Below are 21,553 nucleotides of genomic sequence, written 5' to 3' on the forward strand. Positions count from 1 at the left end.
AATGTTTTAATCTCTAAGAGAGAAACAAGCTCCATTCCTCTTTTATAGATATATTTCTCTCTCACACAGTCCATATTTCACCTACTCAATTAAAGACACTTTACAGATTACTTCCATCCATTCTTTAACAGAGAAATTAGGATTAATTGAAACAATCTCTTTTCATATAATTTCAGCTATTTCAAGAAAAAATTTCCACATCTGTATGTGTTAAGTTTTTGGCTATGATAGTGTATGGTGACCACAAATGTAGGATTTATGGCCATAAATATTACATGAGTGTAGAAGAAGAGTTTATAGTCTACAAACTCCCGTTAGTTTTATGACATTCTCCAAAGCAGTTGCTGATAGTTCCAGGAAGAACAACCAGATACGAGGTGATAAATGCGGCCCAGTTATTTTAAATAATTAACTTTTGCAGTTTTTTTTTTTTCTCATTCGTGGTTGCAGTTATTAATGTTTAGTATTTTCCTCTCCAAGGTCTGTCAACTATTTTGCCCGAATCTTCCCAAACCATTCGATGAAACCCTGCTATGTAATATTTCTGATACCACAGTTCTTCCTGGTCAGTACGGTACTGAACACAGCAGGTATTTATTTACACATTTTATTCTGGTGATTAAAAAACATGTGTGTGTTTAATGTAATCACATTTCCTAAATTTTTCCCTGGTCTAGAAACTGGCTAGCTGCTGATGGCAGTTAAATAACAAATTAATTAAATATTAAGGCACATTAGCAACATATAAATCTGGCTTTTCTTCATCTTTGAGTAATTTAGTTTCTTCTGTGAACACATCATACACATTGTGGTCAAATCCTGGTGCTGTAAGCAGACAGCATCACGGTGGCTGCAGGTTTCACTCTGCTGACCATGTGCTGATGAAATCATTTCATGGCATTGTTTTTTGAAGTGCAGCATCATTAAGATAAAAAGACTGAGTAGATAAGTGAATCATTAGTTTCTCAGTCATTCTTTCTTCTCACCTTGTCACATCACAGCTGTGGACAATAACAAATAACTTACGTACATAGAAAAAAAGATTTATTTATATTCTTTAAATGATATGATCACAATCAGGAATAAGTGTATATTCAGCATATGGTATGACAAAAATGTGTACTGAATATAAATTACAGGTGACTATTTTAGGGTACATTTCAGGATAATCACTGTTTTCTGTACATGTACCTGTGTAAAGTCGCAAAAATAGGCTTACAGACCGCTACAATAACATATTCCTTTAAAACTAGGAATAATATCTGCAGAGTTAATGCTCTTGCAAGACTAAAAGCCTTAAAGCTAGAAGCAGGATCACATATATGGTGTCAACACCCTGGGTGAAACAATAGACTATAAAACAACAAGGGAAAAATGACTGAACACATTCCTAATTTCTGACATACATCACAAGGAAATGCTACAACTAAAATGTACACATGGCCAGCATTTTTTGTAATGTCACAAAAGAAGAAAATCATGGGAACAGAATGACATATTTTGTTTGTGTGCTGAGCAGAAACATCCAGATAAGCTCTGAGTGCAGTAAGAAGATTGGAAAGTAATCAGTCATCTGAGCATACTGGTGATTAAGAATAAAAAAAAGAGAAAAACTCAGCCAACGTTTTAGGTCTGCACAAACATAACTCACATTATTGCAAAAGTGCTACAAGTTCTGAGCAACAAAACACAGCAGTGTAATGAACCACAGTCGTGTTTGCCGTCACATTCTCTACATATTTAACGCGATATGATACACCAGGGAGAACAAGGCAACTCCACTGCTCCACACAGACTTTTAAAACATAAAGACCTGGTTTCGAGCATCAAGGTAACATATTTAAACAATGCAAGTCATCAGCGTTTTCCGTCACACTGACTACATTCTACACATGGCAAAGTTTTGTCTTCTTCACTCATCCTGCAGGAAGCGTGTTGTCTGGCCCCTGAAGAATCCAACAACTGCTCTTGATACTTATGTTTAACAGCTCTTATCTTCTTGACTTTATTACAGAAAAATGCTCTGAGTCTGTAACCAGCGGGTGCACAAAGACATGTGTACCACGGGTTGATTTTGGGTTGAGGGCCCAGTTGTCTGTTTTAAGCAACAGCACCACCGGCCTCCAAAGTAATGTGTTTAAATCCTTTTAGTAGATTTTACTCTAACAACACATTAGGATTACATAAAGTATTTTGTGCATTTGAAGATCTTCATTTCCTGGCAGGGATGGAGTGTCCAGGAGCTCTAGGGTCAGGAGTTATGTTCACCTCAGCCTTACTTGCTTTCGTCAAGAAAAAAAAAATCATTTGTAGTTTTCTGGTGAGGAAAATGATTTGAAATGACACCATGTGTTACCTGACTCCAAAAGATAACATGTGATAACTGATGGTACCACTTATCAATGCATTTCCAGCCACAGATAAGAGAAACTGTCTCGTAATTTTTATTATATTCCACAGAGTCCTTAGTCAGGGCCCAGGTACTCTGTGTTCTCTGCTGCTGGTATGTGTCCGTTGGTGTGAGTCTTGAAGGTGGGAGTGAAATCCTGTTGGTAATCTGGGTTGTCTATGCTGTTCTGGGGCTGGTATTTCTGATTGCTGTAGACTCCATTGTTGGAGTTAAATGGAGAGATGGCGGAGGAGGGGAACTCATTGAGGTATTCGGGTCCATTGGCCACATTCTTAAAGCAATTCAGGTATTCTGTCTCTGTTTCGTCAGACGAGATGGTGGGAAGAAGGGTGCGGGGTGGACCAGGATGTTGATAGACAGGATTGGCCACATCTGAAACTCCATTCTGGTTCATATAGTCTGTAAAAGAGTCAGAAAGACTATTTCAAATTAAGTGTAGAGTTTTTTTTTCTTTTGTGTAAATTTCATTATTCAGCTAAAATAACAGGACATTAGAAGCTGCTGACGAATAATGATAAAAACCAGAAACCCCTGGCTTAGCACAACTTCAAGATCAGTTCTTTTGTGCTTTTGAACCTTTAGCCTCTTTACCTTGAAACATCACAGACAATCTTTTCTTAAAACATTTTTTTTCTTCTCGCATTTAAGACGGTTTTTCTTCTAAAGACAACATAAAAACTAAGAGACATTAGACAGGAATACCACAGCTGTGAGATTTCTTTCTCTCTGTCATTTTTCTGCTAAATCTTTTTCAGTCAAACATGCTTTCATCATGTTGTAATGCAGTTACGAGCAGAGACTGTGCACTGAAATGGGCTTTGACTTTTGTCTGAAATCTTTAAACTTTATTTCTTATGAGCTTTGTTCCCTGTAAAATCATTCTTGATGAACAAATGTGACAAATTAACTACACACGTAGTCTATTACCCTGCAACTACCAACTCTTTCTCATTCACACTAGTACGAGTTATAACTGAGTAGTAAAATAAAAAAGACAAATATTAGTTGCTATGCTAATTACACAGAGGGAAATTCTCTTGGTGACAGTGACAATAAATTATTAAATCTTGGTGTAAGGGATGAAGAGGATGGTCCAAACATCCCCTGTTAAATGGAAAGTTTGTAAAAATTTGGTAGATAAGTAAGTACAAAGGAAAGGATTGTCAGATCGTTCACTGAGTGATTTCATTGTATTTAGAAAATTTAAACTACAATCCAGCAGTGCTGGGGGTCAACAGACTTATGTTCACCTCAGCCTTCGCCCTTGTTTCTTTCAGAAAAAAATCATTTGCAATTTTCTGGTGAGGAAAAATGATTTGAAATGACACCATGTGTCACCCGACTCCAAAAACACAACATTTCTGATTATAACTGATGGTACCACTTTTCAAGGCATTTCCAGCCACAGATAAGAGAAACTGTCTTTACTTTTTATTTCATTATACAAAGTGGGATGTTTAACTAAATGTTACAAGACAAGAAACCAGTAAAATTTATTTCTTTTTTAAATTTTTTTGCTTAATCTTTTAGGTCAAATTTATTTTCATCATGCTGTAATATAGTTGATATAGGTGATCATCGACTGCACTCAAAGCAGCAAGTTTTGTTTCAACTTGATGTCAGAACCATTACAAAAATGGAGGTGAGGCAAAGAGTTTACAGAATATAAAGATCTGGAAGTTTCTGCAATGATCAGGTAAATTGTTGACAGAGGAAGCCTTCAGGATTGGATAACCAAGAGTTTAGTTACTGGAAACAAGGATGCGGGGCAACTCAAAGACTCACTGATCACTACAATAACAAAAACAAACAAAAAAAAAATTCTTATTATAAGGTTAGTTTGGTTTTTCAACTTCTACAGAGAGTATTGTAAAAATATTCAGTGAGCTTGAGTCAGTATGTAAAAGAAGGAAACCACTAATGGATGTTAGTGAACTCTGAGCCATCCGGCAGCACTGCATGAGAAACTGTAATACATCTATGATCGGTAAAGAGACGTGCTCTCAGGAGTATTTTAGAAAACCCTTTTCACTCAGCACAGTCTGCTGTTCCATACAAAAATGTAACTTGAAGCTGTGTTAGACAAAGAGGAAAATATATATCAGCTCTGTAAAGAAAACAGTGTCGAGTTGTCTGGACGCAAGATAATCTTGGACGAACAGAAATGTGTTTTAGGTGCCAAAAATTGAAAAACACCATCACGGCTGTTATTAACACGAAGTGGGAAAGCTGAAGCAAACATTGGTGCTGACTATTATATTTAGAGAATGTAATACTATCACCAAGGTGATGCTTTTTCCCAGGAGGCCTGGACAATGCAGACCACGTTTTCATAACTTACAACGGTAAAACTTTAGAGTTCATGTGATTTACCGGCCTGCCAGCAGATCTGTCTCCTACTGAAAATGTATGCAACTACACGAAGAAGAGAATCAGACAAAACTGACAACAGATTGTCCACCAGCTGAGATCTTGTATTCAAGCAAAAATGAGCAGAAATTCTTCTGAAAACTGCAAAAAATAATGTGTAGCTCACTGAACAGCAGCCCACAAACAACACACAGTAATACCCATGACTATAAACTTAACTTTAAAATAAGTTCACCCCTTACCATAAGGACTTACATTTTGTGAAAATAAGTCGAATCTACTTAAACAATCAGGACAATTTTACTTTTGCAAAGCATGAACTGGAAAGTACAATTAATTTGAAAGACTGATGAATGTTGTACATGTGATGTTCTCTTCATGAACGGATTTCTAATCCCAAATTATTCTGTTTTACATATATTCCTCTCTAAAGTATCTCAGATTTAATATTTATGCAATGACAATCCTGTAAAATAAGTGGAAGAAAGATAAAAAGATCTTCAGAAGTGACAATACAGCAATACTATTCTTGACCACTAGGTGTCTCCCTTCCTCACAGATGGGATGGAGATCTCATGAACAACAAAAAAAATCTTATCACTGAGGGGTTTTAATTTGGACAGATACTGACCTGGAGCAGGTTGGAAGGCCTCATCTAAAAATTTGTCTGTGGGGTCAGGGATATATCGATGAACCATGCTTCCATCTGTGCTCAGCAAGCCGTTCTGTAACAAAAGACAAAGGTTTTCAGTGCTGTGGCGCTCCCATTACATTAACATTTCAACACAAAGAGGATATTTTTTACAAAGGTTTAATTTGGTCTAACCTGTAATCCATTTCTGCTGTGGCACATCCCAATGCTACTGTTGAGACTCTGAAACACATAATTTAAAAATTAGCTCATAATTTTCCCCCCATTCTGTCTTGTATACCAACTTCCTGTTTTATTTGCATGTTTTTTTTTTTTTCTTGCTGTTTTGATTTATTTTAAAGACTCTCAGGGGACATTTGGATGTTGATTAAGACACAGCTTTCCTCTTCAGAACAAGCTGAATAGGATCAAAATCTGCTTCACCTAGTAAATTCATATTCATTCAGGCAACCTGACAAACTTTGTTGTGTTTGTCAGACTTCCAAGTCAAAGTACTGTGAACACTGAAAGTGAGCAAATACAGAAAACAGAGTGACAGCTCTGGCAATGCAGTTACTTTCAACAAGAAAAGGAAATTGAACACACTAAAGCAGTAACCATCTGTAAAAGAAGACTCTTCACTCTTAGTGGGTTGTGCCCCATAGTGATATTACAAAAGCAGGCCGGCTCTGAGCTTTTATTGGAGCCCTCCTGACTGCCTGTAAAGGTAATCAAACTTGAAGGCTCATATGGGCTAACCAGGTTCTCAGTGGCCCAGGTAGGAGAACCAGACCCACGCATGGCCTTCACTGAACCTGAAGGAGATGAGTTCTTATTGCTCAGTTCTCATCAATCAAAAGCCAGCTGGAAGGAAACGGGGGTGAGGCGTTGGTGGAGGACGATGAGTGGCTGAGGTCAGGTCAGGACAGCTGTCAGAATGAGGCCAGCAGAAGGGTTCAGGCCAGGTAACACTGGCCACATTTTAAATTCCCCACACCACAAGATCATCCATGTTCAGCTCAGATGCTGATAGTCTCTCCCTGCTGGCAGCAATGAAAGCTAATTGTTTTAGATGAGTTAAAAGATGACAGCTAATTTCCATTCTGAGTCACAGGATAATGATTTATGCAGAAATCCCATTTCCCCAAAACACTGTTAAAATAGCCCTATGACATTTTCAAACACTGGACTGTATGTTGGTGAAGTAAGTTTTGTGTGTTGCAATTTCTTCCTCTACTCTCACAATTAATGCAGCTATTTTTGGAAAAAAATACAGTGGTTTTCTTCTTTTAGTTTTGGAAAAGGCAAATGTAATTAAGAGGTATGTTTGCAGTATAGGGGTCATGAATGCACTGTTGTTGATTTTCTTGTAGCACTTTGAGACTGCCCTTCAGTGTAAGTGCTATACAAATAAAATGCATTTATAATAATAATAATAATAATAATAATAATAATAATAATAATAATAATAATTATTATTATTATTATTATTATTATTATTATTATTATTATTATTATTGTTATTGTTATTATTACTGTTGTTCATCAACAAGTTCAGGTGACGCAAAACTGACTGAAAGTTCAGCATTAAACATGGTAACAACAATGATGTACCAGGCTAACAACCTGGAATATCAGGGGCTAATCCAGTCCTTTACAGATGACAGGGACAGGCTCTTCCTGTCTTACACTGTACTTTTCTTAATACTTGTAATTTTCAGTGAAGCTTCAAGCCATCAGAGCAGATGTGTCAGAATGACTCATAAAATCACTGCCAACCATTAGCTGAGGGGTTGGCAACTCTGGTCCTCAAGAATCCTGCAGGTTTTAGATGTTTCCCTGCTCTTACATACCTGATTCAAATAAATATGATCCAACAGCTTATCAAGTTCTCCTCAATGACTCAGTCCTTTGAATCAGGTATGTTGAAACAAGGAAAAATCTAAAACTTATAGGACTGCGGCCCTTGCGGCATTAGCTTGTCAGTCGCAATAAGACTGCACAGTTTTTAGTAAAACTACTCCATCTTATGGAAGTAGTACAAGTACAAGTAGCAGTTAGTCTTCACTACTTGTGACTGTTTGCATTTGCCTACTTTACTCTGTACCTTTGCTTTATCTTTTACTGTGCCTGATTCAGCAAAGAAACGTTAAGAGGACATTACCGGAGGAGCAGAGGAAATGAAAGAGAGAAGACAGAGCAAGAGGTGAGACAAAAGTCAACAAAGGACTGACTTTTACTGCTTGGAGAGAGCTCAGAAAACAGGCAGGAGGATGCCGAATAAGCTGTTGTTAGGAAACACATCACTGAGAAAATATGCCAAAGTTCTGTAGTACCTCTTTAAGCTTTGCTAGTGTGCATGGCAGTACGGGGAGCTTAGAGGGTAGAAATTATGAATTTAACAGTACATCGCATAACGAAAGACGAATGAGTCCATGTACCCGCAGTGATACTGAAAATGTTTCAGCTTTTATTTTTCTTGTGCCATAACGTCAAATCTTTTGCAGCATAACTTCAGGTTACATGAATGGTTTAAAGAAAATACAGCTTACCAGAGAGTGAAGCAGTGGGGTGCGGGAGGTGCTCGGACTGCTGAAGAAGCCATGCTGCGGCACCAGGTATTCGTCTGCATCCACAGCATCCTCCATGTCCTCGCCGCTGATCAGGCTGCGGTAGAATTTAGTATCTGCAGGACTTGGTAGATGCATGCGGTCATCACCCTGGAAAAATAATATGTGCTTCAAGTTTTGTGGATCTGACACATCACTGCAGTTCAACATCAAATTCACGGCAGATTCTCGCATTCAGCAGGGGAATGAAGCTTACCTGAATGACAAGATAGCGGGATGGATCTCGAGCCATCTTGGTAAACTCTGCTATTATTTCTCGAAAACGAGGCCGGCTGTCTGCATCGATCATCCAGCCTACGCAGACACATCAACAGAAACAATTAAAAGAAAGACATAAGAAAGACAAAGACATAAAAACAAACAAACTGTTTGACTATGGTTAAAATGTACAAAAATAAACAAAAGAAGGCTGTGACTTATTCTTATTAGTTATAGATTGTTTTTATGGTAATTTTCCTTGTTAAATAATTTAGTCTATTAAAAAAATTAGAAAAAAGTGAAAGCATGTAAATATCCTATTTCAATGGCCAAAGTAGATTCATGTAATGTTTGTCTTTGCTTGATCAAAGGTCAGAAATGCTGAAGCAATCTAATTCAGACTATTTTTAAGAAACTTGAAGTGATTCATTTTTAATCCATCATTTCATTAGCTAATACTAATAGCGTTATCAAGCACTAAATCTTTAGGGGCTATGTAAATATATATCTACATTAAATAAGAGCAAATATACTAAGCTTACATTTCACCATGATCATGTACACATCTATAGTACAGATTGGTGGTTGAGGCAGACGCTCTCCTTTCTCCAGGACCCCGGATATTTCACTGGCTGGAATCCCATCGTATGGTTTGCTCCCAAAAGTCATCAGCTCCCAGACTGTCACACCTACAGTACAGGAAGGAGGACAGTTGGACAGTTGGTAAATGTCACTCTGATGAGCTGTCATTCAGTTTGTTTTGCTCAGGATAGATGAGAGGAAGCAAGAGTGACAGGATGAACGCTTCTCAAATATCACACAGTAACAAAATGTTGACAAATTGAGTGCCTGCAGAAGTGGAAATCAGCAGGATGCATCTCTGTGTTGGTAGAACTAAAAAAGGAAAAAGCTTTTGCTTTTGCCAGACTGAGCGGAAGTCATAATCAAACCCTGGGGAGAAGAAGATCTGGAAGCAGGCCCACTCTAAAACAGCTATGCTGTGTTTGATTTCTCTGTGTGTGTGTGCATCTTTCCAGATGTACACTCCTGAGCTGGAGGATCATCTTGAGTGGGTTGAAGTAACAATTTCTACTGATGTAAAATTGTCCATCTGAGACTGCTGGTGTGTAGGTGTGTGCTACCTGAGTCCGAAAATCACAGATTCTGGCAAAATATTGTTAATTTTTTCAACATTTTGTTTTAAAATGTTTACTGGCTTTGTTAGCTCCAAAAACAACATTATGTGAAGCTTTAGAGCGACTGTCCTCTCTCCCTTTGCCTCACTTACTGTTACTTACTGTTAGCAATGAAAAAAGATTTCTCCACTGAGACAGTTACTAATACTCAGGAGGAGCACAAAGCCACAGCTGTTTTTCATATTTGAAGTTACACAAGGATTCAAGCTCAATCTGGGACAAACTGTGAGCCAGGTTGAGAATTACTAAGCTAGAGGTGGCGCATGTATTCACAACTGAGAAATAGAGGCTTACCATAACTCCATACATCACTTTGGTGAGTGTAAGTTCTGTTCAGGATAGATTCGAGAGCCATCCATTTTATTGGAACCTGCAGGAATGCAAAGTGTTGAAACTCACCATCAGAACAGGTGCATAGTGTTTATAATAGTTTCTTGGGCTAAAGCACGGCTTTCCATGCTTCATGTGTTTTATCAGCAATGTATCACATGCATTTGTTTACAGGGTTGTCATCAAAGACAAAGTGATGACTGAAAATTAGTTCACTCAATCTGCACTATATACTGAGCAATATCTTTGACAGCCTATTAAAAACAGGGACAACTCACATATAGTCAAATATGGCTTCTTTATTGAAAGTCCAGTGACACTAAAAATAATGTCTTTACCTTTTATCAGTTTATAATGTAACTGTACCGTCACCCAGTGGCGGAGAACTGCAATGTTCACATGGTGTAACACATTATCTGTTTGTCCTACAATTTTTACAAGAGAAGAGAAACTGAATGCTTTTACTCAACTATCAAACTAGCTAAATGTCCCTTTATTGAGCTATATAACAGGACTTAGAACCTGTTGGACAAAGGTCCTTAAATCTTAAATCAACAGCAAGTTCCAGTGTATCTATGTATTTATAATACATAATAATTCTGTATTTCTGTGTTTGAGTTTATTGTTCAGATGTATTTCGAAACACCAGATAAACACTATTCATCCTAATTATATTTAATATTTATTTAATTGAATTGAGGTAGTCTGTCAGGTAAAATACAATACATATAATACATTCTCTATATGTTATTTATTCTTAAAACATAGTGCTTCTAAGACAAAGAACCAATGATTACACAAACTTTGCTGATTTAACTTGTCACATGTCTAAGAACTCAGTTCACTGACAGGAACTAATTATATAACACACCACTTATATAAGATCTGAAGCAACAAAAAGTGAGAAAAATGCCATCTTTCATGGAATGGAGCTTATTTATTCAGTGCAAGGGAAGTGATCTTTCTGCAAGACCAACAGGATATAAAAACTCAAATGATGTTTTCAAATAAAGGTCCATTTGTGTGCTACAAAGACAGTTTATGACTAAAGATGTTATAGTATGTAGAATATTTGGAGATCTACTGGCAGAAATACAATACAATATCTACAATTACGTTTCAGTTCACATTAAAAATAATGAGTTCTGTGTTAGAGTAATTCTAATACACACTCAGGAGAGGGAGTGTACTCGGATAATTGCAATCTGCTATTTTGCCACTAGATGGCCCTAAATTCTACACATTACTTCTTTAAGACACAGGCTTAAACAATAATATGAAATATTTGTAATAGACAAAGTAAAATTATAAACACATTAGATGATCCATCCTCAACCAACCTTCCCTCCATCGGCGTGGTACTCTTTCTCATCAGCATTGAGGAGTCTGGCCAGACCAAAGTCAGTGATCTTAACATGTTGAGGAGTCTTGACCAGGACATTTCTGGCTGCCAAGTCACGATGCACCAAGTGGCGCTCCTCAAGGTAGTTCATACCCTTTTGTCAAACAAATAATGCAGCGCAGATGATTACACAACAGTGGCGCTTCTCACAATTGCTTGAAAAGACTGAAAATGTTGCATGGCCATATGCTAACCTGCTGCCCTTTATTATAACTGTAAACAGAAAACTAACCTAACTTGCTTGCTATGCAGAAATAAGGATTATTTAAAAATCAACAGAAAATGTAATATATCTACACAACAATTACTGCATCCCAACAGAGAACATACCACATAACTTTACAACTCATCACTTCCATCTTACCTTGGCTATCTGCACACACCAGTTGAGCAGGTGCTGGGAGCCGATATTGTCTTTGTTCTCTTTGACGTAGTCCAGCAGGCAGCCGAACGGCATCAGCTGTGTTATGAGCTGCACCGTCGAAGTAAGACAGATGCCCAGCAGACGACACACGTGGGGGTGTTCCACGCTGGCCATCACATAAGCTTCCTGAATCACGGATAAAGACATACAGTTTTATATTATCTTTTCTTTTTGTGTGTAGTCTAAATAAGATAAACAATATTTGCCTTCCAGTCAATTTTTCATGAATTTAGGCAGGTTTGTGCACATTCATTAAGTCAACTGATTGAGAAACATCCGTGGGATACACAGTGTAAGGTGTCAAGTTTCTTAGCAGAAACATCCGTGGGATACACAGTGTAAGGTGTCAAGTTTCTTAGCAGCATTTACAGCAGTTAAGATATTTTTTTTGAGAGTGGAAACTCTCAATCATAACAGAAAGTAGCTTCAATGGGGAAAAAGGGGGTAAAAAAAACAACATAATAATAATGTTATAACAATCAGTACCGGCTAGCAAAGAAAAAAAAAGACTTCTTGCAAGAAGACATGAGCCAACAGATTGGACTTAACTTAGTAGGGTTCTTTTTATATATGCATTAATTGCAAACCAAATACTTCCTTTGTGTCTATTGCAGTTTCAATACTGTTGAGCAAATATTCACTTTGCTGGGAGGTTTGTGATTCTGACAATGAGAAAAGAAAGAAACTTGATCTTTCTTGGCTACAAATATAGGACTGCCCTTAAGTCAGGAAGTTCACTGTACTTACTTGCCTACAACAACATGCAGACAGACGGCGACTGAGCAGCACACCCACAAAATCACAGGATTTGAGATTCTACCACTTACTTATCTCTTCGCAGTCATGTATTTAGAGAACAGGCTGCAGCTTCAGGACTGCATTCCTTTCCAGAACACCTCAGCCTGATATTACACACCAACACATTCACATTGCCCTCTAATGAATTAATCCCATTTCCCAGAGCTCCATAAGGCAGTCACTATGTAACTTGACACATTCTCCATTACAAGGAAAAACAAGTGTTCATTAGTTTCAAACAAAGTTCTTTGTGCTATAAATTGCAGAGTACATTACAGTCAGCATCCGGCAAGCAACAGCTGACACTGTGCAACACAATAAGACACTGCTGGTCTTTTATTGCAGTAGAATCAAATAAGAAAATTGTGACGATTTCTAAAAAACACACAATCTAACTTTAGATTTCCATTTAAACTAGTAAACTGGGAAATAACATGTTAAACAGATCAGTGTTTAAACTGTGAATCAGTTTTACAGTAAATGTGTAGACCAGAATTCAAATTAATCACAGAACCTACATCCAAAATCTCTTTGTTTGCTTTTGGTGATGTGGCCTCTCTCAGTTCCTTGATAGCCACTGGAATCTTCACATCCTCTCCTTCAGGGACCCACAGACCCTGTAAGGGCATATCTTTCTTTTATTTCATAGAATAATAAATGAATTGTCAAGTATGCCAACACACGAGCGGCCTTGCCAACATTTAAATGTACAGTTCAGTTACACATGTTAACATGCTTGTAGGAACAGAGTATACAGTCAATTTGTAGTCTTAGCTTTGACAAAAAAAGTTTTCATAAAATGGTGTAAACCTGAAATCAGTTCAGTTCAGATAACTATGAGCTCACATGAATACAGTATTTCAGTTCCTTATATATATATATATATATATATATATATATATATATATATATATATATATATATATATAACTTATAATAATAATAATAATAAATTTTATTTCAAGGCGCCTTTCAAGACCCAAGGTCACCTCACAAAAGACAATTAAAATCAGTTAAAACATAAGACAAAACATCAAAACAAACATCGTGCAGCAGACAGTTAAAAACATTAAGGTGAGAAGGCCAGTTTAAACAGATGAGTTTTAAGTTGTGATTTGAATGATGGAAGTGAGTCGATGTTACGGAGTTCAGGTGGAAGTGTGTTCCAGAGCTGGGGAGCAGAGCGACTGAAGGCTCTGCTCCCCATGGTGGTGAGACGGGCACGGGGCACAGAAAGGTGAATGGAGGAAGATGATCTGAGAGTACGGGAGGGAGTAGCTATATGGAGTAGGTCAGACAGATATGGAGGGGCCAGATTATGGAGACATTTGAAGGTGAAAAGCAGGATCTTGTAGTTGATTCTGAATTTTATTGGGAGCCAGTGAAGTTGTTTGAGAACCGGTGTGATGTGTTGAAAAGAAGGTGTGCAAGTGATAATCCGGGCAGCAGAGTTCTGAAGAAGCTGTAGTTTATGAAGTGATTTATCGGGGAGACCAAAAAGAAGTGAATTGCAATAATCGATTCTTGAGGTGACCAGACTGTAGACTAGGATAGCTGCAGCATGTGGAGTGAGAGATGAACGCAAGCGGTTGATATTTCGGAGGTTGAAGTAGGCAGACCGAGTGATGCTATTAATGTGTGAATGAAATGAAAGGGTGCTATCGAAAATGACGCCGAGACTTTTTACCTGAGGGGAGGGGAGAATAGAAGAGCTGTCAATGTTAACAGAGAAACTGTGAGATTTGGTTAAAGTGGTGGGTGTGCCGACAAGGAGAACTTCTGTTTTGCTGCTGTTGAGTTTAAGAAAATTGGAAGAGAACCATGTCTTGATTTCAAGAAGACAGTCAGAGAGGGATGAAGGCGGAACAGAAGAATTTGGTTTTGATGAGATGTAGAGCTGTGTATCGTCTGCATAAGAGTGAAAGTTGATATTGTATTTGCGGAAAATGTGACCAAGCGGGAGGATATAAATGATAAACAGAAGAGGCCCCAGGACAGAACCTTGGGGCACACCGGCTGTTACGGGGAGTGATTGTGATGAATGATCCTTAATGTGAATGAACTGTGTGCGGTCGGACAGGTATGAAGTGAACCAGGTAAGAGGAGTATGAGAGACGCCGATGGATGCCAGTCTATTAAGGAGGGTGCTGTGAGAAATGGTGTCAAATGCTGCAGTAAGATCGAGGAGAATAAGGATGGTGATGAGGCCAGAATCAGCTGCCATCAGAAGGTCATTTGTTATTTTCAGAAGAGCTGATTCTGTGCTGTGGAGTGGACGAAAGCCAGACTGGAAGTGTTCAAACACTTATATCCTTCTTTATCAAAACCAACTCTAAAAATACAATTAACTCAAATTTAACAGGATTTGGTCTTCATGTGAAACCCAAAGTCCCTATTATGAATAAAACAACACTGAAAATATATTCAAGTCAGTCTTGTTATGAAAAAATTTGATAACACATGTTGATGAGTAAAAACAGAGGGGTGTTGGTTGTGTACACTTAGCAGCTTAGAGCACTACGTAGTTTCAGGTTCAACACAGCTCAGCACTGGAGTTTACTCTGAACAATAACTTGGTTTGAAACACAAACTTGAGGTGAGTGCTTACCTTGTAAACTGTTCCAAATGCTCCTGATCCCAAAACCTTGATTTTCTTAAATTCAGTTTCCTTCAGGATCCGCAGCAATGCCTGATTTGGTGCCTGTCCACTCGGAGTGAGAGGTTCAACCAGCTGCACAGTGGAAATCAAAGTCCTGAATACCATTTATAAGACTGAAAATTTCTTTCTCAATGTGTTCCCTCAAGTGTAGGAAGGTAGACTGCTTCAACTCACCTCTTTCTCTTGGAGCAGTCTGCGCATAGTTCTCTTCCTCTTGATGTGGCGACGGCGTAGCAACACAAAGACAGACAGTGCTGCAATAAGCACAGCCAGCAGCCCACCAACTACACCAGCCGCAATCATAGAAAGACCCGTGAGCCTGAAATATTCACATATTTGTGAAATTAATAAACAAGTAGAGATGGGATTAAGTGATTATCTTTTAGCATTTACAAAATTTGCCAACCCTTAAGAATGTATATATTTCTGTGTAAACGTGACCCTCAACATAAAATTTCACAAGCCAAAACTGAAGATAAAGCAAACCTATTTGTAAATAGCAAAAAAAAGGTGACCTTTGCTGTCTGTATCTTGTTGTCTACCCCCTTGTGCAGCAATAACTTCGACTATGCTTTCTTTTTTGTACCTGGACCTGTTAATTAGCCCAGCACATCAGCTTGGAGGTAAGCTTAAAGTCTGTGCTGTTAGCATGTTTTTGCACATGAACTTTTCCCTCCAGGTCCTCTACAACATTTCTATTATATTAGGCTGATTCACAGCATTAACTTTATTTCTATTAAGGCATTTTTTGGTTCAAGAAGAATAAATTTCTGATGTAGCAAAATGTTAAGTCTTATCTTGTCTACCCCTAAACACATCATCACGCCACCTTTTAGTTTCCATGTGATCTTTGGTAAACTGTAGAAAAGCAACATTCTTCTTTTTGTAGAGCAGTCTTGAGTGATGTCATTGGTTTCTTAGGAGTTACCCAATGTTCCTTTGTGTATCTTTGCTGGTTGACCGCTCCTGAGCAAGTTAACAATGGTCTCGAATTTCCTTCATTTGTACACAATATGTCTGACTGTGAATCATGAAGTCAAAACTTTTTAGAGTTTTATAATCTTGTGTGTTTATCAAATATTTAAATTTTATTTAAATTGATAAATAAATAAAATGGTGCCCTCTCACACCAGCATGCCATTCCAATGAATGAAAACACCTAGTTATAATTTTATCTTTAGATTTAGTGCTATTCCTGGAGGTTGACACACTTTTGCCATTTACAGATATATACGATTATTTTCAACAATACATAAATGGCCAAATACAATAAATAAATAAACATCTATATGCAGCAGGGTCACAAACTTTGTAGCACCACTGAAATTACCTTTTCACATGGCAGCCTTCAAGACCAGGTCCATTGCACCTGCAAAAAAATCAATGCAAAAGATCTCATGTATGCCGTTAATGCCCTTTCACTCAGTCAACATCAAGTAACTGTGTTTCCATGATGCTACACAATGCTTTGAAATTAGTGACCATCAAAAAGAAATCACTGTTGCCACACTCCTCTTGTCCCCCAACATATCTGATTCTATTTGTGTTACTCAGTGGGTTCAAGTTCTGCAAAATTTTCTACAAGACTAAATACTCTTAATGGATGCATCAATCAGTGAGGTAAGCTGGAAACTGTTTATTTCCATGCATTTCAGTGATTTATAAAACGCATATTCTTCTTCATAAGTAACTTAAAACAGTCACAGAGGCCTGTCAACATGACTACTTTCAGTGGTTTAGAGGTATGTCAGAACCATTTCCCCAGTCACTCATCCGTATACCACTATGTCTCACTGTTGACTGTATATCACTGGGATCATTTGGTCTGCTCTCAGATCTGTTTGAATCATTATTGTTGGGTTCCACAATGAAATACAGACCACTGAAACTCAATACTGGCATAAATGGAGACTAGTGGCTTCAATAAGAGAAAATATAAAGAATATCTATTTGTTGTACATGGAAACACAAGCAGAAATCAGATACTAATCTGATCTTTACACATGGTCTGCAACATCTCTACTAAACTGTGTGATATTAACAATCTCAACATGTTGGAAAACAGACTTTTTTTTCTAGTCTGTGCCAACAAAACCACAGTTGACCCTTTAGGCTTACATTTCTGCAATCATTACAAGAAAAGATGTTTGTATCACAGAAATGTAGTGCAATTTCTCTGTTCTTGACTGCTTTTACCCTTGAGAGCAGTTTTTGTGGCATAGCTGGCACACTCTCTCCTCATCAGCGTATTTCCACACCAGGGTGTCATCCTCTCCTGGCACGCCTCTGGGACAGCGGGACACACAGAACAGTCCATCTTGGAAGTTGGCACACTTAGTGCAGTTTCCAGAACCCTGGAAGTAAATAAGACTTGTGATGTTTACAACTCTATTGTGAGCAGCTGTAAAGATACAATCTCATAGTAATAATTTCTCAAAGAAAGCTGTGATCTTCCTTCTCACAAAGGAGACAGTGTTTAGCAATGATGACCCATACAGACATGTTTGATGGTTTTAATTAACAGCCTTGTTCTTTCATACACCTTATGCACACAAAAGCTAGAACTTAACACTTTAATACCATAAATCAGAATCTTTCTCAACCTGTGTTTCTGTTTTTGATAATGATGGCCTATATTTCCCAGTTATTTACAAAAAAAGAGGCCTGAACTTGTTTTAATCTAAGATGGGATTATGGAAACACAAAAAAAGAGGCAACTTAGCCAACTTCATCACATAGCCACACCCCTTATTCCAAATACAACATGTCTTGTGGCTGCACTGCATTATGTTCTACCAAGGCTGCTGGCGATGGAAAAATCTGTAGCCCTGACACTGCAGGGAAGTTAAGCTACACAAATGCTGAGATGCTCAGAAATCTTGTTTAGAAAACTGTTTAACAAGATTAATTGTTGGTAAAAGACATACAGGCGCCTTGCACGTTGCGGTCCCGTTCATGCGCTGACACTCAGGATGACACTCCATGCACATTTTATTCACAGCTGCCTCCCGTGGCTCTCTGTGAAAACAACATCAATCTGAATTTCAGACACATACATGTGAGGTTAAAACTCCTGATACTTTTTTTGAGGACAGAAGTTAAATTGTAAGCATGTAAAGATTCAATGTTTGACAAAACGCCCCAAAGACAAACAACTATGTGTGTGTGTGTGTGTGTGTGTGTGCAGTTTCTCCAACAGTGTTTGTCTTATATCTCCTAGAGATTTAACTTCAAAATGCCTTGGATCCTTTACTTTTTTTCCCCAATAATCCCTAAATTAATTTAATAAGTCTAGAAATGTTTATGGTATGAAAACAGCCTTTGAAAGAGTGAACTGTAGATCACAGTCATCTAATGTTTAGACTGTTTGTCTAAAATAAAGAACGGTAGATTTCAGAGCTTAAAAAGCAGTCAAGCCCATATTCCATGCTTACCCCTCCAGGATGTTGCAGGAGTCAACACAACTCCCATCACGGCTGTAATCGCGGCAGCCAAAACACATGTCGGGGCCCGGGCCCCAGCAGCCATCTGTGGTACACTTCGCATCGCATGTGTTGTTCTTCAGCGCTGACACCAGACATATCATTTCAAGCCAGGATCTTGATAACTATCCCATTTTCAAATTAATTGTTCAAATGCATAAACAAATGTTTCAAAAACAGCAGCGATCCAATTCATTTCAACCTACCACATGTGGCAGCATCAGAATTTTCCTGCACAGTAGCACTTTGACTTCCTGATTTGAAGAGCCTCTCCCAGTGGCTTTTGTTCGTGTAGCAGAGGTTCTTGTTCTTGCGTATGACAACATCTCCATCGCTGATTTCTTTGAGTGAACGAAGGCCCAGGTAGTTAATATCAAGCTGTATTATAACCAAACTGCGGCTTCCACTACACAAGGGACAGGATGACAAAATGGAAATACAAAGTTTTACAAAATTCTTGAGTAAGACTCAACTCTTCAGAGACAAATTGTTTCCTTGTGATCCAGCAGATGTGATCCCACAGGGGGTCTTTACAAGGAACATACCGTTTTGTTCTTCCTCGAATGATCTCCAGATTCTCAAAAGGGCTGAGTGAGCTCATGTTATCCTGCCAGTGCTGAATCCACAAATACCCTGAAGCAACAAATTGTTTGTTAATTATGGCGTTATTTAGTGTTGTGGATTACTCATGTCTTTCGTGATCTTACCAGTAATTTCTTTAACTGTTTTAAATACATCAAGCTGGCCAGGATCCATGGGTGGTGTTTTGGTAAATGGATCCCTATGAGTTAGAAAATACATGTTAACAGAAATTGGTAAAGAGGCTGTTATACTGTAAATGTAGCCATCTTACCCATGAATCGACGTGTAGATGATATCAACATTGCCATTGATTTTGGTGCAGTTTTTAAAGGTACCAATGTTGGTGGCATTGATTGCCAGTGTGTGGGTCAGGTTTCCCATTCCAATTCCATTACACACTGTAAACAATTCATGTAAGAATTAACACATGTTAAAAGAAGTATTTATTTTCTTTCTTGCTGATGTCAATGTAAAACGCAGAAAATAAAGCTAAGTTAAAAACTTGATATTTTTATGAACTCGTTTTTTTAAACAGTTTTCTTTGTGTGAAGCACTTGGAGTTGCAGTTGTGCTTGAAAAGTGCTCTTTAAAAAAATGACTTACTTATCATTTATAGGTTTATATACTGTAAAAGAAAAATAACAGTTTGTCCAAAATGCAGCAGACAAAACAGAAAATAAACAATAATAGTTGGTCCTCCTTGCATCACCAACTTATCCCTATATTTCTGTGTGTCCCCTAAAAGCAGCTGGCCAAAGACACTGCTTTTCTGCTTAAACGTCCCTAACCTGTGGAGAACATTGCTTTGTCATATGGCACTTTCCCTTCCAGGACTAATAAAGATTAATCTTTTCTTTAAAGTAGGGAAATCTGAAATTTGTTCTGTTTTTTTCATTTAGGGGACTTGCTGCAGTATTTTGCTACAGTCTTAGTTGAATTCTTTGTTTGCTGTTATATATATAAAATAATTGCAGTTGTATATTGGATACTGTTGAACATTTTTATGTTGATGATGTATAAATATGTCATCAGGGTTTCACAGTAACAGTTGAACATCTGACCTTTTGGACACAGTCCTTCACATTTGGCACACTTCCTGATTCCTCCTTCATCCACTTCATATGTGTTACCGCTGCACGTCCGCACACACGCTCCATGATCAGTCACAACATAATTATCTACAATGATTGCAAAATATCATTTCAGGCTGAATATTACAAAGCATCTGGACACAGAGACAAAAACTTACAAATCATACAAATCTTAAAGGACCTTTGAGCAGTGATAGCTTGTGTTATTTGTACCACCAGTGTAATGAGATGTAAATCATGTAGGTCATATATTGCAGAATGACAAGAACAGAGCTGTCAAAGTTAAACTTTTAAAGACAGGTTGTTGCATTAACACCCCGAAACACAATACATTTCTTTCCCTGTTTATAGAGTTTATAATTAAACGTGAACAAACTGTAACTACTGCATATCTAACAACCCTTAAGATCAACTTGGGCCTAACACATAAAAACGTTTCCAGTCATGCAGAATGTATTTCACATTTGCAACCCAACTCCTTTTATTTATCTTCAATGTCAACACAGATACAGTGCATGGTTTTCTGTAAGCTTCTAAATATAATTTAAAAGAAAGTGAACAAATTTTTGTCTTCGAGCGCTGCTGTGCACAGCTCAGCTTAGTAACTGGAGAAACGAGCAGCATTAAACAAATATGTGTTTATAGCAGTTCTTACGTGGGCAGCTTTTCACGCAGGTGGCCCCGAAGTTGTACTTTCCATGTGGGTTAGGAACCAGCTGGTGCAGGTTGGGATCATAGCGCATGAGGCCTGGACAGGAGTCCTTACATACCCCATCATCCTGGAAGTCCCGACAGGCCTGAAGCACAAACAACAGTCGTCTAGTACGCTGGGACCAAAACAGAGCCCCTCGCTAATGATAACACTGCATTCCTCTATCGCAGCCTTGGCTTAATTCTCAAAGCTACATAGAGAGAGAGAGCAGACGCTCATAATCAAGGCCTTGCCAAACAAAAGATTTAATCAGCAGTTACGTGTCTCACTGGTATTAAAACCAAAAAACATTATATTTCTGATCATAAAAGCAGATGCTGCTGAGTGAGGATTTTTGGTTTATAAGAGAGTTCTCAACCAGATTTAATGAAATGGTATGAAATATTCAGTGTGTCTTTGTCTCACCAGACAGTCGGTGGGTCTGGGTCCTGTGCATCCTGCTGCACAGTGCTCATTGCAACAGTCACTAGGTGAAGGTCCTCTGCATCTCTTCGAGCACTGCTGTGCACAGTTAAGCTTAGTAACTGGAGAAGAGAGCAGCACAAATTCAGTGGAATGACCAGTAACAGGAAGTCAGTGTCTGCTTTAGATTTGTAGACATATGACAGCTAAAAATCCTGTACAACCTGACATGTTTT

General features: G+C 38.1%; 1 protein-coding gene across 1 annotated transcript in view; it reads right to left on the reverse strand.

The window, feature by feature from the left end:
• Nucleotides 1–1,027: 1,027 nt before the first annotated feature.
• egfra (epidermal growth factor receptor a (erythroblastic leukemia viral (v-erb-b) oncogene homolog, avian)) overlaps nucleotides 1,028–21,553 on the reverse strand; it is a 41,440-nt gene continuing 20,914 nt past the window's right edge. Inside the window, exons 6-28 of the mRNA XM_041992290.1 lie at nucleotides 21,321–21,439; nucleotides 20,859–21,000; nucleotides 20,174–20,290; nucleotides 19,384–19,510; nucleotides 19,238–19,311; nucleotides 19,076–19,163; nucleotides 18,737–18,936; nucleotides 18,483–18,615; nucleotides 17,976–18,066; nucleotides 17,245–17,402; nucleotides 16,379–16,417; nucleotides 15,223–15,367; nucleotides 14,998–15,120; nucleotides 12,908–13,006; nucleotides 11,532–11,717; nucleotides 11,106–11,261; nucleotides 9,730–9,805; nucleotides 8,782–8,928; nucleotides 8,238–8,335; nucleotides 7,964–8,131; nucleotides 5,607–5,654; nucleotides 5,412–5,505; nucleotides 1,028–2,809 (exon numbers count right to left, since the gene is read on the reverse strand). Coding sequence (XP_041848224.1) covers nucleotides 2,466–2,809; nucleotides 5,412–5,505; nucleotides 5,607–5,654; nucleotides 7,964–8,131; nucleotides 8,238–8,335; nucleotides 8,782–8,928; nucleotides 9,730–9,805; nucleotides 11,106–11,261; nucleotides 11,532–11,717; nucleotides 12,908–13,006; nucleotides 14,998–15,120; nucleotides 15,223–15,367; nucleotides 16,379–16,417; nucleotides 17,245–17,402; nucleotides 17,976–18,066; nucleotides 18,483–18,615; nucleotides 18,737–18,936; nucleotides 19,076–19,163; nucleotides 19,238–19,311; nucleotides 19,384–19,510; nucleotides 20,174–20,290; nucleotides 20,859–21,000; nucleotides 21,321–21,439 — 2,972 coding nt within the window. The 3' untranslated portion in view covers nucleotides 1,028–2,465. The remainder of the gene's footprint in view (nucleotides 2,810–5,411; nucleotides 5,506–5,606; nucleotides 5,655–7,963; nucleotides 8,132–8,237; nucleotides 8,336–8,781; nucleotides 8,929–9,729; nucleotides 9,806–11,105; nucleotides 11,262–11,531; nucleotides 11,718–12,907; nucleotides 13,007–14,997; nucleotides 15,121–15,222; nucleotides 15,368–16,378; nucleotides 16,418–17,244; nucleotides 17,403–17,975; nucleotides 18,067–18,482; nucleotides 18,616–18,736; nucleotides 18,937–19,075; nucleotides 19,164–19,237; nucleotides 19,312–19,383; nucleotides 19,511–20,173; nucleotides 20,291–20,858; nucleotides 21,001–21,320; nucleotides 21,440–21,553) is intronic.

Source organism: Melanotaenia boesemani, chromosome 8, assembly GCF_017639745.1.
Source record: "Melanotaenia boesemani isolate fMelBoe1 chromosome 8, fMelBoe1.pri, whole genome shotgun sequence".
Taxonomy (NCBI): domain Eukaryota; kingdom Metazoa; phylum Chordata; class Actinopteri; order Atheriniformes; family Melanotaeniidae; genus Melanotaenia; species Melanotaenia boesemani.